The 19,318-nt window shown below is 35.4% G+C and overlaps 1 protein-coding gene across 3 annotated transcripts in view; it reads right to left on the bottom strand.

Moving 5' to 3' along the window:
* Window positions 1-19,318, bottom strand: part of LOC108679568 — a 33,277-nt gene that overhangs the window by 6,373 nt on the left and 7,586 nt on the right. The window contains exons 7-8 of one of the 3 annotated variants that reach the window (XM_018168220.2): window positions 18,572-18,807; window positions 15,862-18,000 (exon numbers count right to left, since the gene is read on the bottom strand). The exons of 1 other annotated variant lie outside the window; for it this stretch is intronic. In XM_018168220.2, the coding sequence (XP_018023709.1) occupies window positions 17,341-18,000; window positions 18,572-18,807 (896 nt within the window). In that variant the 3' untranslated portion in view covers window positions 15,862-17,340. Of the gene's footprint in view, window positions 1-15,861; window positions 18,001-18,571; window positions 18,817-19,318 lie in introns of those variants that run through there. One more of the 3 variants, XM_018168219.2, reaches the window with a different exon arrangement.

The following is a 19,318-nucleotide window of genomic DNA, read 5'->3' on the forward strand; positions in this document are numbered from 1 at the left end:
ATATGGTTATTATTTAACAATACGCCTTACCTCAGAAAGAACAATATGCCCCAGAGAAAAATCCGTTATAAACGTTCCCGTTTAAAGTGCACCAGTGCATATAACGTTCCACGCAGAATTTCGGAATTACATATTCGACGCTTTACTGCTGATATAAGAAAGTGCAAAACTTTGGTGCACAAAACCAAAAGCTTGTATTTCTTTTAAATATGAATTTCCGTAAATAATTGGAGAAAGCTGCTCGGCACCTTATGGAACGCTTTTCAAACACTTTCATAAAGCAGAGAACGAAATGACTTTTTTCAGCACAATTCACAAGTATAATTCAGATGCACGTCGAAGTTATTTTGGAAACCACATCTATAGTACTACATCTTCTCAGCGACACCAAAAATCTCACACTCGTCTCTTAGTTCATTGCAATAAAAACATTGAAAAGAGTGTAAAAATAATTTCCTCGTTGTATAGACCATCAAAAATCTGCTTAACAATAATTTTTACGTCTAATAAAGTGAGAAATCTGTTAATCTTACTGAATAATGTTATTAGAGAAAAGGAAAATCCCGCTCATCTATATCTCAGAGCATAAATAAAAAGTTTGAATTGAGACCTAATGATACCAGCACCGTGATCCAGATAGATACGTGAATTGAATAGAATTACTCCTAATGAAATTGCGTATCAAATGGAACTGCAACAATCGAAATTGTAATGCGCCCTCAATTTTAAGCAATCATTTTATATTTATTTTAAAGGAAGTCAGAATTTAATTAAGCAGATCTTTAATTATATATGATGATAGTATGCCTGCATTCGCGAATTTTTCGCGCACTTATATATATAGAAGATCAAATTTTCTAGCGACTTGTACACCAAAATATATGATGTAATTCTTGCACTAAAAATGCCCAAATAAAATAATAATAATAATAATGATGAACAATACCAAAGTAACACTCATTCTTTAATAAGTACTAGAACTTATGTTTCGATAGTGCAAATGTAAATATTCAATTTTCAGACAACAGAGAACGTTTATGACTTCGACCTAAAAATAAGATAATTTGTAGAAATAAATTGGATAGCTAAAGCTAGCGTTTACATTTTCTGATCAACCAGTGCCGGTGCATTCCTTTGCTTAGGATAAAATAATTTCCAAAATCTTTTCCGAAGCCAAGAAACAAGGGTCCTTCTAGACAGAATTTTGATAATACTCTAAATTTATGGAGTTATTTGATAATACTCTAAATTTATGGAGTTATTTATGGAGCTAGCTAACAAACAAGGGTCTTTCTAGATAGTATTTTGATAATACTCTAATTTTTTTGAGTTATCTGTGCTGATGAATAACTGGTTAGAAGTTGGGAATCAATTAGTTAACCAAAAATTGGTTGGAAGTTATTCTCAAAAATGCTTATAATCAGGGAGTGGATTATAAAAAATCGGTACACCGTTCGTATTCGAAATATATCAGGATTAATAATAACTAAATTCGTAAACAAAATTTAAGTATTCCAAGCTTAAAACAATAAATTTATCGCTTGTTTTAAGATTAAGGCTTACAAGTACTATTCATTTTATAATCATTCAGTACCAGAAGCACTTCTGATGCTGATTCACTTTTAGGATATTCAGCAAAGGTGGCGCCTGAAGCTCCATTCCCATCTGCCGTGATGTACGCGGTTCTGGTCCATTTTGACCATTCGCACTTCATACCAGGAGAAGAAATATATACTCGATCATTGTTTCCAATAATTTTCAAGCGGCCAATTACTATTGAGAAAACACCAATTTTTTCTTGACCGTTCACCAACACTGGTTCAGTTCCTCCCTTCAAAGTCACGACGTTGCGGAAGTTGAGGCCAAATTCGTACTGCACCGTAAAGTTCTGGGACTTGAGATTTTTGAAGGTTATTAAGACTCGGTTAACACCCGACTCCTCTTTGCAGAAAACGTACTCACATCGCGATGGTGGCAATAACACGGTCTGACCTAGGGCGGTCGTCATAGTCATGTCTGTAACCTGCATCGGGATGGACATGATCGGTAATTCTGGCGGCAAATGGAAAATTGAAGTCCAGGTAAGCATATTAGTTCCGATGTCGTTGAATGCCGCGGTCAATGAGGCAACAGGCCGAAGAATGTGAAAATTTATCCGAATGGATGAATTCTCTCCGTTAAAGCCATAAATGTGTATATATGGAGCCAACAGCCAGTATTGAAGCAAGTGGCTGAAGTCGCATATGTTTATCTGCAATAAATATTTAAATTAAGCGCTTCAATTTTAGAATGATTTTTAATACCATTAATAGAATTTTCTTCCTAATGGAAACTTTCACATTACGAATTAATATGAAAGTTGTAATTCAGACCAGTAAACTACCAATACGCTCATTTCCCGAAAGACAGCATTTTATGAGGTTTTCATTGAGAATTAATTCAGCCTGACCAATATTGACAATAGCCTTACCTTACTCATAGTACGCAACTCATCGTATAAAATGTCGTCTTGCAGCAGCAGCTTGCCATACTCGCGCAGGTCGCTGGCAGTTTGCCGCACGAGCTCTGCAAAATTTCCTACGAATTAATATGAAAGTTGTAATTCAGACCAGTAAACTACCAATACGCTCATTTCCCGAAAGACAGCATTTTATGAGGTTTTCATTGAGAATTAATTCAGCCTGACCAATATTGACAATAGCCTTACCTTACTCATAGTACGCAACTCATCGTATAAAATGTCGCCTTGCAGCAGCAGCTTGCCATACTCGCGCAGGTCGCTGGCAGTTTGCCGCACGAGCTCTGCAAAATTTCCTACGAGCGTCTGGACCGCAGCTTGAGCTCGTGGATAACTGGACGTCCAGCTGTTGGCGACGCGATCCAGCGATGGCAGTTGCAGCGTTTCACAAGAGTGAGCCAGAGTAGTCAAACTTTCTGGGCGTTAGAAAAATTTCAAAGCTTAAAATTCAGTCCAATTTGTTACTTGGCAGTCATAACTAAATTTTTCGGTGGAATGGAAATGTTACTTGAAAAATTTCCAATATTTAAGTCACTAACTCAGCCCTGAAGTGGAAGTTTACAGGGTCCGCTATCAATGTTCATATACCATACAGAGAGGTAATAAGTTTGCAGCACAAAATACGTTCATAGACATATAATAGTCTTGACTTTGGTGCACAGAAGCAGAGGCTTGTATTTAAACATTTGTGTTTGTATAATTTGTATAATTTATATTTTTTATACAATATGAATTTTCGTAATTAGTTGTAGAATTCTGGCAATTCCCATCTGAGTCGATGAAGAGATCACTTACCAGGTGTAATCCAGTCAATGGATTTAGTAATCCAAAGTCTGAAGAAATTCGTCATTCGTTGCATGTTGCTAAAAACGTAGTTCCAGACGCCACTGTTGAGTCCACTGAGCAAGGCTTCGGAGAGATGATTTAAACGTTGACTGATGTCCGACAAACTCTCGTAGACATTGTGAGCAAATCTGGAGATTGTATAGTTTTCTACAGCTTCCTTAAACTTCTCTAGTGATTCTGAAATCTGGGGAAACTCCTGCGTGACGTCATCTGCAATATTTTCAGTTAAGGCCTTTATCAAGTCTGATGCTGCGCTGGCGGCACTGCGCAGCTCGTGAGACATCAGCGACTGGACAAAAAATGGTAAACCACAAATTTACCGAAGCCAAGAAACCGGAAAATGACGAATGAAACAGCTCTAAATTNGAGTTATCTGTGCTGATGAATAACTGGTTAGAAGTTGGGAATCAATTAGTTAACCAAAAATTGGTTGGAAGTTATTCTCAACAATGCTTATTTAGCCTCCGATATCCACAGGATTCGCAAATAATGCATGCGTAAGCACAAAGTGCCAAACAGTTGCTCGGAAGCCACGGCTATTAATAGTAGTTGCACATAATGAACACGACTCACAAATAAATTGCATATTGCTTCTTGCCAGTAAGATTTTGCTAAAAAGTTAAGTGAAATGATTTGAAATTCGCAAGACCTTGCGGAAAAAATTAAAGTTAACTGGAAGTTGTTTCTGAACAATTCCCCGCTACCAAATGCCTATTATAATTCCATTAATCCGAGATACAATTTCAAAATCGTATCATATATTTAATAGATTAGGGAAATGGAACATCGACACATCACTGCAATACCGAAAGCTGTCTCGTAATTCTCAGGGTACTGAAGAGAAACCACAATGGATTTTAAATCCCAGCCACGATCCCCGACGTGAACTAATGCATAATTAAAATCATGACGTTAAATAAAAAAAAATTAATCATTTATTTGAAGTACGCGAGGAGTACATCAACTATTAACCAAATTTTTGCCCCCGTTTCAGAAGGAAACATAGATTGTTGTTGAACTTCAACGCAATTCAACAAGGTGAGTTAAAATGGTCTTGTGCTCGAACGATTATTAGCGACATTGATCGCATATGGAGCTTTAAAAAACTTCAGCACCTCACGAGTTTGAGAGGCTCTTGAGATAAAAATAACAATATTTATCTCTCTTATTAATAGGACAATTAGGTCCTTTTAATAGGACCTAATTAATAGGCTCTAAGCCGCTGCTCCTAGACATTAACATAGTGATGTCGGCGCTAAAGTGTAGGCCTGATGTGGCCTGTCGCCGATTCTTTTCATTTTCGTGCCTTGTTCATAGATCTAAAATCGTGTCATTTGACCGGATCTTTTCATGACTGACGATAGTTTGAAGTAGCTACTAGACTTCCACCGGAGCATAGTTAAGATCCTGATGTTGAACAGAAAATAATTCATCGTTCATTTGAAGCACGCGAGGAGCACATCAACTATTAACCAAATTTTTGCCCCCTGTTTCAGAAAGGAACATAGATTGTTGTTGAACTTTAACGCAATTCAACAAGGTAAGTTAAAATATCACTGTGCTCGAACGATTATTGGTGACATTGAGAGAATATGGAGCTTAAAAATACTTCATCACCTCACGAGTTTGAAAGGCTCTTCAGATAAAAATGACAATTTTTATCTCTCCTATTAATTGGACAATTAGGTCCTATTAATAGGACCCAATTAATAGGCTCTATGCCGTTGCTCCTCGACATTAATTAAGTAGGAATTCATGGGCCGTTGAACTTGTCGGCTACGATTTTAAGGCAAGCTTTTAAACTTTAAATTGATTCCGATGTCGTCAGGAAGAAATAAATAATTTCTGAGATATTTTCAATCTTGTCGATTGAAGTCGGGGAGAAGGTTGATTCAAATCGTCAGCATGTTAGATAGAATTTTACAAAAATGAAAATCCCTGTAATATTGATGAGTTGTCGTTGAACTCTTCGATTGATGAAAACTGTAGATAATGATCCTGGTCCGTTTCTGGAACAATTGTTGAATTCTACGCCTCAATTAGATGCATAGATAGGTAAATAGATAAATAAATAATTGAAAAATTAGATAGAGGCGATGTTCCTGATTTTTTATTAGTTTTTTCTGAAATATTCAAGAACAGGTGAGTGAATGTCTTACATTAGAATTAAGCTTCAACATAAATATAAAAGCCATTTATAATTTCATCGTAATTCTGTTGAAATATGAAGGAGGTAAAGAAACGTGCATATAGGTTTTGAACTTTTTTCACCGAACTTACATTTTCTGATCCAAGATTTCATACAAAATTTACGGTCAAATTAAAAAAGTATGTCATTTCTCAAATTTGAATACAAGCGAGGGGCAAGTTCACAACTGATTCATTTTTTAAAGATAGACGACTAATTTATTTTCCATATCATTCTTAAGAAAATTGAGCTTTCACGAAGTATTAGAAACGGCTACTGATTTAGTCGATTGCAGCAAATAGAATTTGACATTTTACAGTAAAATGCGTTCTACTTTTTTTTCATTTAACTTGAACTTTGTAAAAATGCAAACACTGGGAATACAGTATACTGAAGTTTTTAACGTGGTTTTTGGACAGATCCTTTCACAGTAGAACACATGTTTCTATTTATATTGACATAGAGAATAGAACAAAATGCCTACTCCACTTCCGAGGTAAACCTTGTGCAATGAATAGCTAACATGAAGAATTCAAATGACGAACGAGTAAGGGTCGTTTTTCCAGATTCCTTAGGGAAGATGCTAAAAACTATAACGTAGTGATTCGAAAGTTAACGTCCAACGTGATCGAAAATTTCTGATGATGTTTTTTTCGTAATCGAAAAAAACGAATGTACACTTTTCTTTAACTGATGCATACATTTATTTAACTGATGCTCACTTTTCTCCAACTGATGTAGACTTTTCTCTAACTGATGTACACTTTTCTCCAACTGATGTAGACTTTTCTCTAACTGATGTACACTTTTCTCTAACTGATGTACACTTTTCTCTAACTGATGTACACTTTTCTCTAACTATGAACACGTTTATGCGAATTTATATTAATTTTGTATCCAAATCGAACACAATTCTATCATTTCTACTCATCTCCCGATAAGCATTCATTGACAACATAAGAGCAAAACGTATTTGTTACGTTTTTTTATTCTTCCTTTGCTTCTGTGATTTACTATTTTATGACAACTTCATTCTCTTCCATTGACTTGATGTTGACTGCAGATCACAGAAAGTCAGCTCAGACTCAAATTTTTTGGAGCCCAAAGTCTTCCGTCGGTGACGCGCCTCATTTTAACCAAATAATTGAGTAACTTTTCACGGCTTGCAATCTGGGTTCACTTTATGCTTGCTGAACTGCTCAAGTATTTGGTCTGGGTTTGCAGGAATCACGTAGTCCTCCCACGCAACCCCTATGCCTGCAGTGGTGGTCGTCACGTAAGCTACGTTGATCCTCTTGACCCATTTGAAAAAAACATTCGGAGTTGTAATAATGACGTAATCATTGTTTCCATCAACTCTACAGTTGTTTTCGGTAGCCTCGAAGACAGGCGGCATTGGTATACCATCGATCAGGACCGATTTAGTTCCCTTCTGCGCCGTTACAACAAAGTCCAAATTTTCCCCGTACTTGAATTGCACTGTGAAGTTGGGTTTTATCAGATTGCTCAAAGTAACGACTGATCGATCTTTACCGTTGTTTACGTCGTTAAAAATGTACTCACAGTGAGCGTCAGGCAATGGAATAACCACGTCCTCCACATTAGCCATGACCCAGGGCGTTGTGTTCATTTGATAAGATGGGAGGCGTTTCTTGAAAATATTTCTCAGAGCCGCGAACAAGGAACCCACGGGCTGTCGTAGAGGAACGTTCAGTCGAATTGACTTATTTTCTTCGCGAAACTCCACGGATCCTTCACACGGAGCAATCAGCAAGTTTTGGAGGCTGATGTGGCTTGTGAGTAACTGGAAAATACGCACATATAAAAACGAAATTATTTTTTGCGGAGTCAGTTTCAATTTTATAGAATAAATGCAGTGTGACTATCTTTGAGATTAATCAAGCGTTGAAAAGTTATTCAGTCTCATTGTAATTTAATGATGAAAACGTGAACGAAAAAGAAACGCAGTTTTACTAGTTTTCGACCAGGAAGCCAAATTACGAGTATATAGAATGAATGACTCAATCAGATGCATTTTTCTATCTAAAAATTGCTGCATGATCGCTTCACATGAAAAACTATATTTCATGTATTAATGCGCTCTAATGCGTATAGTTTATTATAGTGATAGTATCACAAGTAAATATAGTTAAGACCAAATGTATGAATGCGTGATAAAAGTCATCAGCCCGTTAAACTGATAAAGTTTCGAAGGTAATAAACCACATCTCCACCGAAAACATTCCGGAGAGCATTTCCATCATCAGTTCAGAATTAAAGAATGAGAGAAAAGTCAACTCATTCACAAAGCCAGATTTAGAACACAGTGTGACAGAATGTAAGCAAACAAGAGAAGCCTGTACATACAAAATTTCAAGCGTATTGGAACTGGATGAAGATCGATCAAAAAATCTTATTAGTCGAAATTTGATTTAATGTGAGTTACCATAAGGCATATAATACTTCCAGAGCCTAATCATATTGCTGTAGGTAATTTGCTATATAGTTCACTGTTGGTTGGTATTGTTATATAGTCCTCGCTCTGATCCACGATATGCGCGTGCGCGATGCGTTTTTTCTTAGTGAAAACTCGTGTGCAAAATCCTTCAAAGAATACATTTCCTAACAAAATTTGAATTTATCAAAATCTAACTCAGAAAAAGCTTCTGAAAATGAACTCACAGTTATTCTTGAAAATTAAAAGTTAACTCATGCGAAAAAAGTTATTCAGTCTCATTGTAATTTAATGATGAAAACGTGAACGAAAAAGAAACGCAGTTTTACTAGTTTTCGACCAGGAAGCCAAATTACGAGTATATAGAATGAATGACTCAATCAGATGCATTTTTCTATCTAAAAATTGCTGCATGATCGCTTCACATGAAAAACTATATTTCATGTATTAATGCGCTCTAATGCGTATAGTTTATTATAGTGATAGTATCACAAGTAAATATAGTTAAGACCAAATGTATGAATGCGTGATAAAAGTCATCAGCCCGTTAAACTGATAAAGTTTCGAAGGTAATAAACCACATCTCCACCGAAAACATTCCGGAGAGCATTTCCATCATCAGTTCAGAATTAAAGAATGAGAGAAAAGTCAACTCATTCACAAAGCCAGATTTAGAACACAGTGTGACAGAATGTAAGCAAACAAGAGAAGCCTGTACATACAAAATTTCAAGCGTATTGGAACTGGATGAAGATCGATCAAAAATCTTATTAGTCGAAATTTGATTTAATGTGAGTTACCATAAGGCATATAATACTTCCAGAGCCTAATCATATTGCTGTAGGTAATTTGCTATATAGTTCACTGTTGGTTGGTATTGTTATATAGTCCTCGCTCTGATCCACGATATGCGCGTGCGCGATGCGTTTTTTCTTAGTGAAAACTCGTGTGCAAAATCCTTTAAATAATACATTTTCTAACAATATATGAAGTTATCAAAATCGAACTCAGAAAAAGCTTCTGAAAATGAACTCAAAGTTATTCTTGAAAATTAAAAGTTAACTCATGCGAGATAATAAACACCTAAACCACTGTACAGGACGAATGGTAGCGTCTAAAGAATCAATTAGTTTAACCATTGATCATGCTCACGTTCTGTAAGATGTGGATGGCAGCGTCTCGCGCAGAGTGCAAGGATTCGTCTTGCAGCAGCAGCAGGTTGCCATACTCGCGCAGGTCGCTGGCAGTTTGCCGCACGAGCTCTGCAAGATTTCCTACGAGCGTCTGGACCGCAGCTTGAGCTCGTGGATAGCTGGACGTCCAGCTGTTAGTAACGCTGTCCAGCGAAGGCAGTTGCAGAGTCTCCCAGGCCTGATCTAAAGAGACATTTACCCGGAATTATGCTCGTAAAGATACTCCCTGAGATAGAATGAACTGTAACTTCTCAATTAAGTCTATAAAATATTTGTATTGATCAGTAGTGAATTTTACTTTGAATATTACACGCGTAAGTTAGGCTGCTTACCAAAATAAAGCCAGTGAACGATATTATTGTGAATCCATTTGTCGGCCTCATCCAGTGAAGTAAAATATCTTTCGTCCTGTCGATCATCATTTTCCAGGAACTTTCGATGATATCCATCAACGATGTTAAGCCACTAAAAATTTTATTGAAAATTGAGGTGGAGTTAGGCAGTTTAGATAAACTTTCTTGTAGTTTGAAAGCTGAGAATATGAAATCCTTTGACAGTTCTTTCAACGTTTCTGATATCTTTTGGGTGCTTGAGAGCTGATTAGTGACGTCATTGATGAATTTTTCCGCGATTTCTTTTATGATTTCGGCTGTGGTGCTCGCCGCGCTACGTAGCTTGCGGAACATCAGTGACTGGACGAAGAAAAATTACTAAGATTAAATTGAAAATGTGCGAATGCTTGTATGAGATAAAATCAATCATTTTCACATAATTTGTTCACAGTAAATTCACATTTTGATTTTTAGGGTGCTGATTTAGATTAAAATTAGAATTCTAGAGGAGTGACACACCTAAAGGGCACTCAGCAGATATCGTATGATAAATGGCATAAATATTTCAGAACGAACTCCACTAGATTATAGGAATCTAAATAGTGTGAGCATCATTCGAGTAACCATTTCTAACAATCATTATTACTCATTAACAATCATTAACTTACATAATTTATATTTGAAAATGATTTCCGACTTATTTAGTGGCGTGTAAAAACATTGATTATCCAGGCTATCGGTCGACGTGCTGAAGACTTGTTGCTTTTTGAGTTTTGAAAAAGTTTAAGTTTGAAAATTTTACCCGAAATCGATTCAGGGAGATTTGAATCAACTTCTCAACTCGGTGACAAAAATGAACGTACCCACCGTAATTTCTCACATTTTCATGAGTGGGTTGGGTTCATGGACAAAACTGTTATCAAATTTGCATTAAATTTTTCATATTTAACTAACGTTTTCATCTTTATAAGATTATGTAAAGAAAGGTTTACTTGAGTATTTATATTTTAAAAAGCCTTTGCAAGTTGTATCATGTAAGTAATTAAATTCAAAATCACGCTCTCAAAATCTTCCATTACAAATAAGGCATTAAATTCCATGCGAGTAAATTAAATGGAAAATTATTTTGTGCAAGCGCTTCATTCGTAAATTGCGGATAATCGATTCGCTAAAGGAAATTGTGAATAATCCATATTCGTAATCTTTAATAAAAGACTCCTTCAAAACAAATTTGTTGCAGCATGCAAGTCACTTCACGAACGCTTAAACCTTGCGATAAACATTAAACGGTTAACTACAGTGAAAAAATGAAATACAACACAGGCTAAATGATATTATTCTAAATCCCAAGTTTTGATTAATATATTTTAAATGTCCTTTTTTCCAAACTTAATGAAACTGAATGCATGATACGAGCCTCATTTGTTTCATTGGCTCCCAATTAAGCGCTACATAATTTTTGGAGCCAATGTTTCGCAATGAAAAGACAGCTATTCCCTTGAATAATAAAGCCACATATATATGAGGACGCAAGAAATCATTGAAAAATAAATACGTGTCACTAACCGGTGAGGTATAATTTCAAAATGTGGGTGGGAATAATAGGGTTCATACATACTTGGTAGTGACAACATTCATTTTATGATTGGATTTGAGACCAACGGGAAAAATCCGGTACTTAAGTCACGAGCCATGTTTTTATTCAAAATCCTGTACTTAAGTCACGAGCTTTAAGTACAATTAAAAAAATCACTTAAGTTTTTATTCACGAAGTACAATTAAGAATCTCCAAAAATCTGAACGAGGTTGTATTAACGGTTTCTACGGTTATATTATGAATTGCCGTTAATACACAATAAAAAGACACAATGGCTCAAACCATTCACAACAGAATATTTGGAGCGAGCGACAAAAAGACTTAAAGTCTAGCGTAAAAAGTGAACAAAATTCTGAAGTTAAGGTAACTATAACAATTACATTAAATGCCACACAAAATACATGTAAACCTTAACTGCATCAGAAACGAATAAATAAACTTAAAATACGTGGCTATGCTCTGACGAATTTTCATTCAATTCTATCTAACATATTCAGCTTCACATTTCAGATTGCAACTTACAGCTTTCAATTCCAATGACTTTATATTCAATTCGCTTCTACCCATGATCACGCAACTGTGTTTTTCCTTTGTATCAAGAAATTATGGTGCGAAATTACTTTACACGTAACCTTTGTTTGATGAGAGGAACTAAAGTAGTTTAGTATATTACCAATTATTTTTTATAATATTACCCACCGTAACTGAAATATATATATTCAGGATCATTAGATTCCAATATATTTGATTCATTGCACAGTTGGATATGAACCAATTGAAAATTTTCGTTGAACGAACTCAAGTACAATAAGCAATTTAATTTTTACGTATAATCGGAGACTGAAGTTTTTTGCAACTAATAAAGCTTCTTTGTAGCAATGGAATGCTTATTATAAAACTTATTGTCGTTCAAAAATTATTTATACACGAAATGATGTTTAATCTAACTCAAAACAGGTAATTCACTGGAGACTGCTCAAATAAAGAACATACTTTCAAAAGATGCGGATATATTCGGACACACAGTGTCGCCCTCGCTTTTTCTACGTCACTCACGACCATTTTGCTCTATAGTTTACACTGTTAGAAAAATACCGTTAACGGTATTACCGGCATTTCAGTGGCCGGTCGGCACGTGAAAAAAACTATGTCGCCGTTTTTATTCTAATTTAAAACAAGAAATCCGTAAAACATCTGATAAAAACGGCGAAACAGTTTATTTTCACGGGGCGACCGGTCGCTAGAATGCCAGTGGGACCGTTTTTTCACCGTTTTTTCAAACAGTGTAGGAGGCTGGAGGCTTGAAATTTCCACTCATCAATGATCTGCTCACGGATGATTCTGACCTCTAAGCTCACGGCTCACCTATATCATTTTGTGGCCGACATAGTCTAGACCTAAAGGCATATATTACTGTAAGTCCGTGTGCATCAATTATTATTCGTGCATCTTCATCAATATTACAAAAGAAAGAGATTTAACGAAACTTTTAAACAATTATCATGTATTTGATTTGAAGTTCCATAAAAATGTTCACAAAAATGTTCCGCAAGTACTTATTAAAAATAATTTCAGTTTCATTTAACCGAAATCTTCGTATAAAAAATTCCAGTGAATAAAAGAACTTCGAGGTAGCCTCTTGTCCAGGATTTTTGATGAATTTAAGCAAGACTGGAGTTCGATTTACGACCAATGTTATACACTGCCGCCGTCAAAGAACCAACGGACCGACGTAAGGGAAGGTTAAGTTGAACTGTTGAGTTCCCCACGTAGAGACCCATGTTCCAGTGGCACGGAGCAAGCAGCCAGTATTGCAGCATGTGAGTCAAGTCGTGATTACGCAACTGTAACCATAGAGAAAGTCAGGAAAATATTTTTTATAGTACAAGTAATGAAAAGAGAAATACGCGTATTATACGACAAATTGAGATGTAATATAATTACAATTATAATTAAAGTTCAATATCTATACATGAAAATACTTAATGCAAATTTTTTTAATTAATTACATTAAATATATATAATTACATTTGAATAAAGTTCAATATCTATACATGAAAATACGTAATGCAAAATTTTTTAATTAATTACATTAAAAAATTTACATGCTGTACGCATGATCGCTTTAAAGAAGTAGGTATAAGAGTTTATCAGAGTGGAAAGATGGACTCACATTTTCGAAAAAATAAGGATAGGAATAGAATTTGCATCCGAGCTATAAGACTTTTTTGTGCATTGCTAAAGAGATAACAAGTATTTTTCCTAGTTAGAGATCAACTAGACCAAGTTTAGAGTATCAACTAGAAAGCGAGAGCAAGTTATTTGAAAATGATCTCGTTCGTTTACTCTATTTTATCTCTCAATAAAGTTGGAAGTCTTAGCCATGGTGCTCAGTATTTAAAACTACAGGCATTTCGACATTATTACTATTCGACTTCAGTTCGACTTTTGACCAACTTTCAAGAGGTAAAAAGCACGAAACGATAAAAAAAATGGATCAGAGTAGATTACGAAAGCTTGTATGTCGGGAAATGAATGGCCGAAGTGTAATTTGCAGGGAGAATGCGTTAATTATTATTAAAAACGTGCAACCTATTTAAATTTCTAATAATGAATTAAATAAAACATTATGAATTAATGAATTAAAATATTAATGAGCCTTTTCTAAAGTGTAGTGTATTAGCTTGAATCTATCAGAAAAGATTTACTTTTCATTTCAAGCTACGAATTTTTCTATAACGGAATATTTCATTCAATTACTCATGGCCAGATCAAAATAGGAATTCACGTGATGTCATTATGCATCATAAGACTCAGAGATGATTTTAAATATCATGTAGCAAATACGATCGATCACTATAGATATATCACTGAATTTATCCGTAATGTTAGTTCAATCGCTTAGATTTTCTTCATAACGTAAGGATCCAAATTGAGAGCGAAATGATATGAAGGAGAATTCAAATCAGTTGTATAGGTAGACGGAGTTAATATTAGTATTTTTCCGAAAATTTTATGTACTTTTGACTAGTATTTGCAGTTTGTTTATTAAATCGGTAACTGAGAAATGTAAACAAAACTGCAATCATAGGCGGGCCCAAGACTTATCATGGATAATTTTATATCCAAGATAAGTTATATATATAATTATATTTCTATATGTATTATAATTTTATATCGCACTCGTGCTTCCAATGTGCATTCAAGTGGTAGTTCACGAATTATTATATACAAAATGGATTAACCAAAAAATATGTTAATAATAATGCCAAAAATGGATTAACTGTGCATTATTAACATTATTATACAATAATAATGTTAATAATAATTATAATAATCAATAATAATGTTAATAATTATAACCTTATTCAAAGGTGTTAAAAATACCACTAAATCTAATACAACCTAAATAAACCCAATGACCGAGAGCACTGAAAATTTTAAATTAAACACCGTAAAGTGTCTCTCTCTCGGCCAAAGAATATCAGAACCAACCCCGTCAGTTGCTCGCACAGAGATGCTGAAACTCATCCAGAGAGCAAAATTCATTATGATCGGGATGTAAATTAGCGCAGTTACATAAGATTTTTGAGTGAGAAAAGTTGTTTACTCACCGGGAGTTAGCCAAGAGATAGCATTGTCAATCATATCTTTGATGTGTTCGAAAACTGAAAACATGTCTTCCATCTTGTCGATGGCATCATCCCAGGCCTTCTCGATTTCATCCACGGCAGATTTAAAACCTTCCAACATCTTTACGAAGAGTTCCTTGAAGTGAGGTAACTTCGAGAACGACTCCTTGATTTCCAACACGAAATGGGAGTCCTGAATATTCTCAAGACCTCCTCGCAAGGATTCCAGAGCTTTTTGTGCTTTCGGAAATTGTCTTGTGACGTCATCCGCAATTTTGCCAGTAATGTCCTTGATGAATTCTGATGCTGCTCTAGTCGCGCTTGAGAGCTCGCGTGCCATTAGCGACTGAAAGAAAGGTTCACGCTGAAATTTAACCCATTATCCACGGATACATTAACTGTCGGCAGTGAAATTCTTATACAAATATTGGCCTGGCAGTTACACATATCATACGGTTTATGAAAGTTTATGCAAAATAAACGCGCCAATATTAAACCTTCTTCCACCGTTGCGCAGGCCAAGTCCATTTTACTGCCTTGAATACAGTCAATAAAATACGCAGTTATAACGTGAAACAAAAGATGGCCTTCGTTTAAATGGAAAACCAAATTAAAAGCAATCGTTTTAAGAAAATAACCAGTTTCCAATTACCAGTTTCCAGTTAACAGCTTCCAGATAAATTTCCAGATAAATTTTAAATTACCAGTTTCCAGATAAATTTGAGCAGAAGCATTTCTGAACATTGTGAGTAACAAAGTAATTGCGCTGCCTCTTTCCTCTAAGGCCCAAAGTTATTCATAAGAGACTTCGCTAGGAGTAATCCGAAAGAGTGGCAAGTAAATTACAATATGCCTAATCGAGGATAAAATAAGTAAAACTTCTTACTTGTTTATAGTTCAAACAACATTTTTTGAAGTGATTTTTCATAAGGAGGCATATAATAACTATGCTTTATTTTTACCTCACTGATAAGTATACGAGGCTAGAATTTCATCGCACACTTTCAATTCACTCTCAACTGGCCGAGCACTTTTAATGCAAGGCTGCATTTCCGCGTATTCTCTTTATGTTTAGAATATGAATGTCAAGTAAAGTCACATTACTTCAAAAAATTCACTATATTTACTTGTAATTTTTTTAGGTCTTGATTTCTTGGTTGATTTGCAATATGAGCTAACTGATATTGTAAACATTATAGAAAGACAACATTTCCAATTTCAAAATGGCACTTAAACTATTCAATTACACGTGTTCCCTTAGTTGTAATTCATGCATAAAGAAAACAATTTGTTAATACAGGACTCATTATCTGGGCTAAACTGATAAGTGAATGATTCGAAGGTATTTCCGAGGGAGCTCATTTGATTTGATTAAGTTTAGAAGATAGCCGCGAAAAATGAAACTGAAATAAAAACTTCAATTATGGCCCTGCTCGGTATTAATACGAAATTAAAAACTTACTTATGGCTTACATTTTCAATAAAATTCAGTGAAATTGTGTTAAATTGAAACGAAGTTGGGCTTGATACTCGTGCATCAGAATCTTGCACGGTAAATGTTATTAGGTTTAGCACCTCTGTATTTTTTCATGCTATTACTTACAAGAAAGATGACATCTCAGTTGCAAAAATGCTTGAAATTCTCTCATAAATTCCATAAAACATTGATACCTGAACATATTCCGTCCACCAGTGTTTGAAAGAAAAATAGAAAAAGTAATGAAGACAATCTCATCGAATGGTGCTTAAAAATTATTGAAGATAATTTGAATCGGTAATTGCTATATAATATTATTCATAGTAAGATTATGGTAAAGAATTTTTAACGCAACTTAAACATACGAATAAAATTAATTGTCAAATAAAAATCACTCCCCTTGTAATTTAGTAGAATTAACAAAGAACGCCGGCAGCATATTGTAAAATCTAAATAAAAATATACCTCTTATTTCATAAATGCACCTGAACATTTTACATAAAATGACATCGATGAACATCTTAGGCAAAACCAGACTTGTGATGGCGTTAAATCCACAAAAAGGTTCTTGTTTTACAATAATTAAAAAACACTATGACACTCCAAACACTTGAAATGAACATTTTACACCAAAAAATCGGGATGAAACACAATGATTCAATAGCAGTAACATTCTTCTTATAATTCAGACAGTGTAGAAACTATTGCACTTCTAAATTTGCGCCTCACTTAACATCGGTTTAATCGCATCATTTTTGTCATATCTGCTCGTAGGACAACTTATTTTATTTAGCGTATCAACATTCAGACAATATTATGTCATAATTCGCATTAATTAAAATTAAAATCTTCACACAAATTGAAGTAATTTTCTGAACCTATAAAGGGATCTTGACCTTAACATTTCTTTCATTTGATCTATCATGGTCAATTAACACATGCAGAAGTCACTTTCGCGGAATTATATTTAAAAATTTCCATTATTAGTATAGAAACATTTGTAAATTTTATAAGAAACTGCGCACATGTTCTTTTTGAATGCACATGAGTTTGAATGTTACGTTCGAACTCTGTTCCAACATCATCTGGATTCAACACATTTTTAAGGTTTACATTTGGAGTCAACTTTTTCTTTGTTAAATTTCCTAATGATCTGATCAGGAGTGGGATTTCTCGGGTATTTGGTCCAGCCAACGCCGTAGGTGGAGTGGCGTTCCACAGATTTGACTACAACGGTATGCGACTGTAGATCCCACATACACTCAACATCAGGACACATGATCTGAACTGCCCTTTCATTGCCCGAAACTCGCATGCCCCCAATAAACCTCGTAAAGTTAACTGGTTGAGCTTCGGAATTGATCAAGGTTGGATGACCTTTACTGTTCATGGTCACGATGTCATGCGAGTGTTTGCCGTACTTGAATTGCACAGAAAAGTCTGCAGATCTTGCGTCCTTGAAAGTTACTATGGCCTTATCCTTTCCGGAGTTCATTTTGCTCAGAACATATTCACAGCTAGAAAATGGCACAGCTATGACCTGCTTTCTCACGGTAAGCAGCAGCGAAGCGGAAAGTGTCATAGAATACTTTGGAAAGGGCGGATATGGAGGAGGTTGGGTGATTAAGGCTGTCATTAGTGACCCTGTAGGCTGTTGGAGAGGCAGGTTCAGCTGAATGGTTGAATTTCCCACATAGAGCCCCATGTTGAACGGAGCCAACAGCCAGTAATGCAGCATAGAAATGAAGTCGCGCTCTCGCAGCTGTTGAATAAAAGTAATTGTGAAAATTTTTCCTAAATGCAACTGAATTGACGCTCTTTACATTCAAACCAAACCATAAATGAAACATAAATGTTTTCATAAGTGTTATTCAAGTTAAGTGTTGTTCTAAATATGCAGTCAAAAATTTGAATGCATCCTGCTGAGTTCCGCGAATGGCTGTGTCAACTGATTGTTCAATATTTACGCTAAAAAAGTCATGTCTATATTCAGTTGTGGCTATAATTTAACTTGTCTAGATGTGTATCGGTTTCTTTGATTGCCAGTTTTCTCACAATGTTGCTAAAAAAATGTTGCCCCCCCCACAAAAAAAATATGGCGCAAACGAGCCAAGTTTCCGTAAACCACACATCAGACTGGCTCATTTCGATTTTGAGGAGAAGTCTATAGTTTTATACAACAAGCGCAACGTAAAAATGTAGACTGAAAAAAGTAAGTGTCAATTATATAAACTTTGCCATTGAATTTGGTAAAACTAGTGAATATCACCCATCTATATCTCAATTGATGTTCTCGACACTGCGTATAAATTTGCTAGGGCAGCAAAACTCACACTTTTTAAGCTACGCAAGGCAGCGTCTCGCGCAGAGTGCAAGGATTCGTCTTGCAGCAGCAGCAGCTTGCCATACTCGCGCAGGTCGCTGGCAGTTTGCCGCACGAGCTCTGCAAGATTTCCTACGAGCGTCTGGACCGCAGCTTGAGCTCGTGGATAGCTGGACGTCCAGCTGTTAGTAACGCGCTCCAGCGATGGCAGTTGCAGCGTCTCCCAGGCCTTGTCCAGCAGGGAATCTACATTGCCTGTGGAGGGATATGGTTGTAATTCGGTCTACTTGAGGAACATGGTTGTGATTCAGTCATTGTTTTTAGATCACTCATAAATAAGATGCTTTTGACGAGTTTCTGCTAGCACTGGCTTGTAGTTTAAAATATTAAGATAAGTGAATCATATGATTTTATTGTATTTGCAGTAATAAACTTTGATTGTTATTTTTATAGTGAAAATTTACTGATCTACTTTCGGAGTGTAATTAATTTATAATGTATTCGCAAAGACACTAGTATCATATACTAAGCTAGTATTATATTCATATATAAATGAGCAACACGTTTTTCAAATGCACGTAAAATTAGGAAACACTTGAAGTATAGGATCATGCGTCGCGTTCAGTTGTTTTACCAGTTCAGTTGTTTAATTACCCGTGCCATGTAAAATTAAATAATTTTCGCACCTTTTTAGAAGAAATGCGCCGAATTCAATGTTACACACCCTTTTTCGCTTGACTTTAAGATCAATTTCATC

The sequence above is a fragment of the Hyalella azteca genome, unplaced genomic scaffold (genome assembly GCF_000764305.2).
Source record: "Hyalella azteca isolate HAZT.00-mixed unplaced genomic scaffold, Hazt_2.0.2 contig13788, whole genome shotgun sequence".
NCBI classification, from domain to species: domain Eukaryota; kingdom Metazoa; phylum Arthropoda; class Malacostraca; order Amphipoda; family Hyalellidae; genus Hyalella; species Hyalella azteca.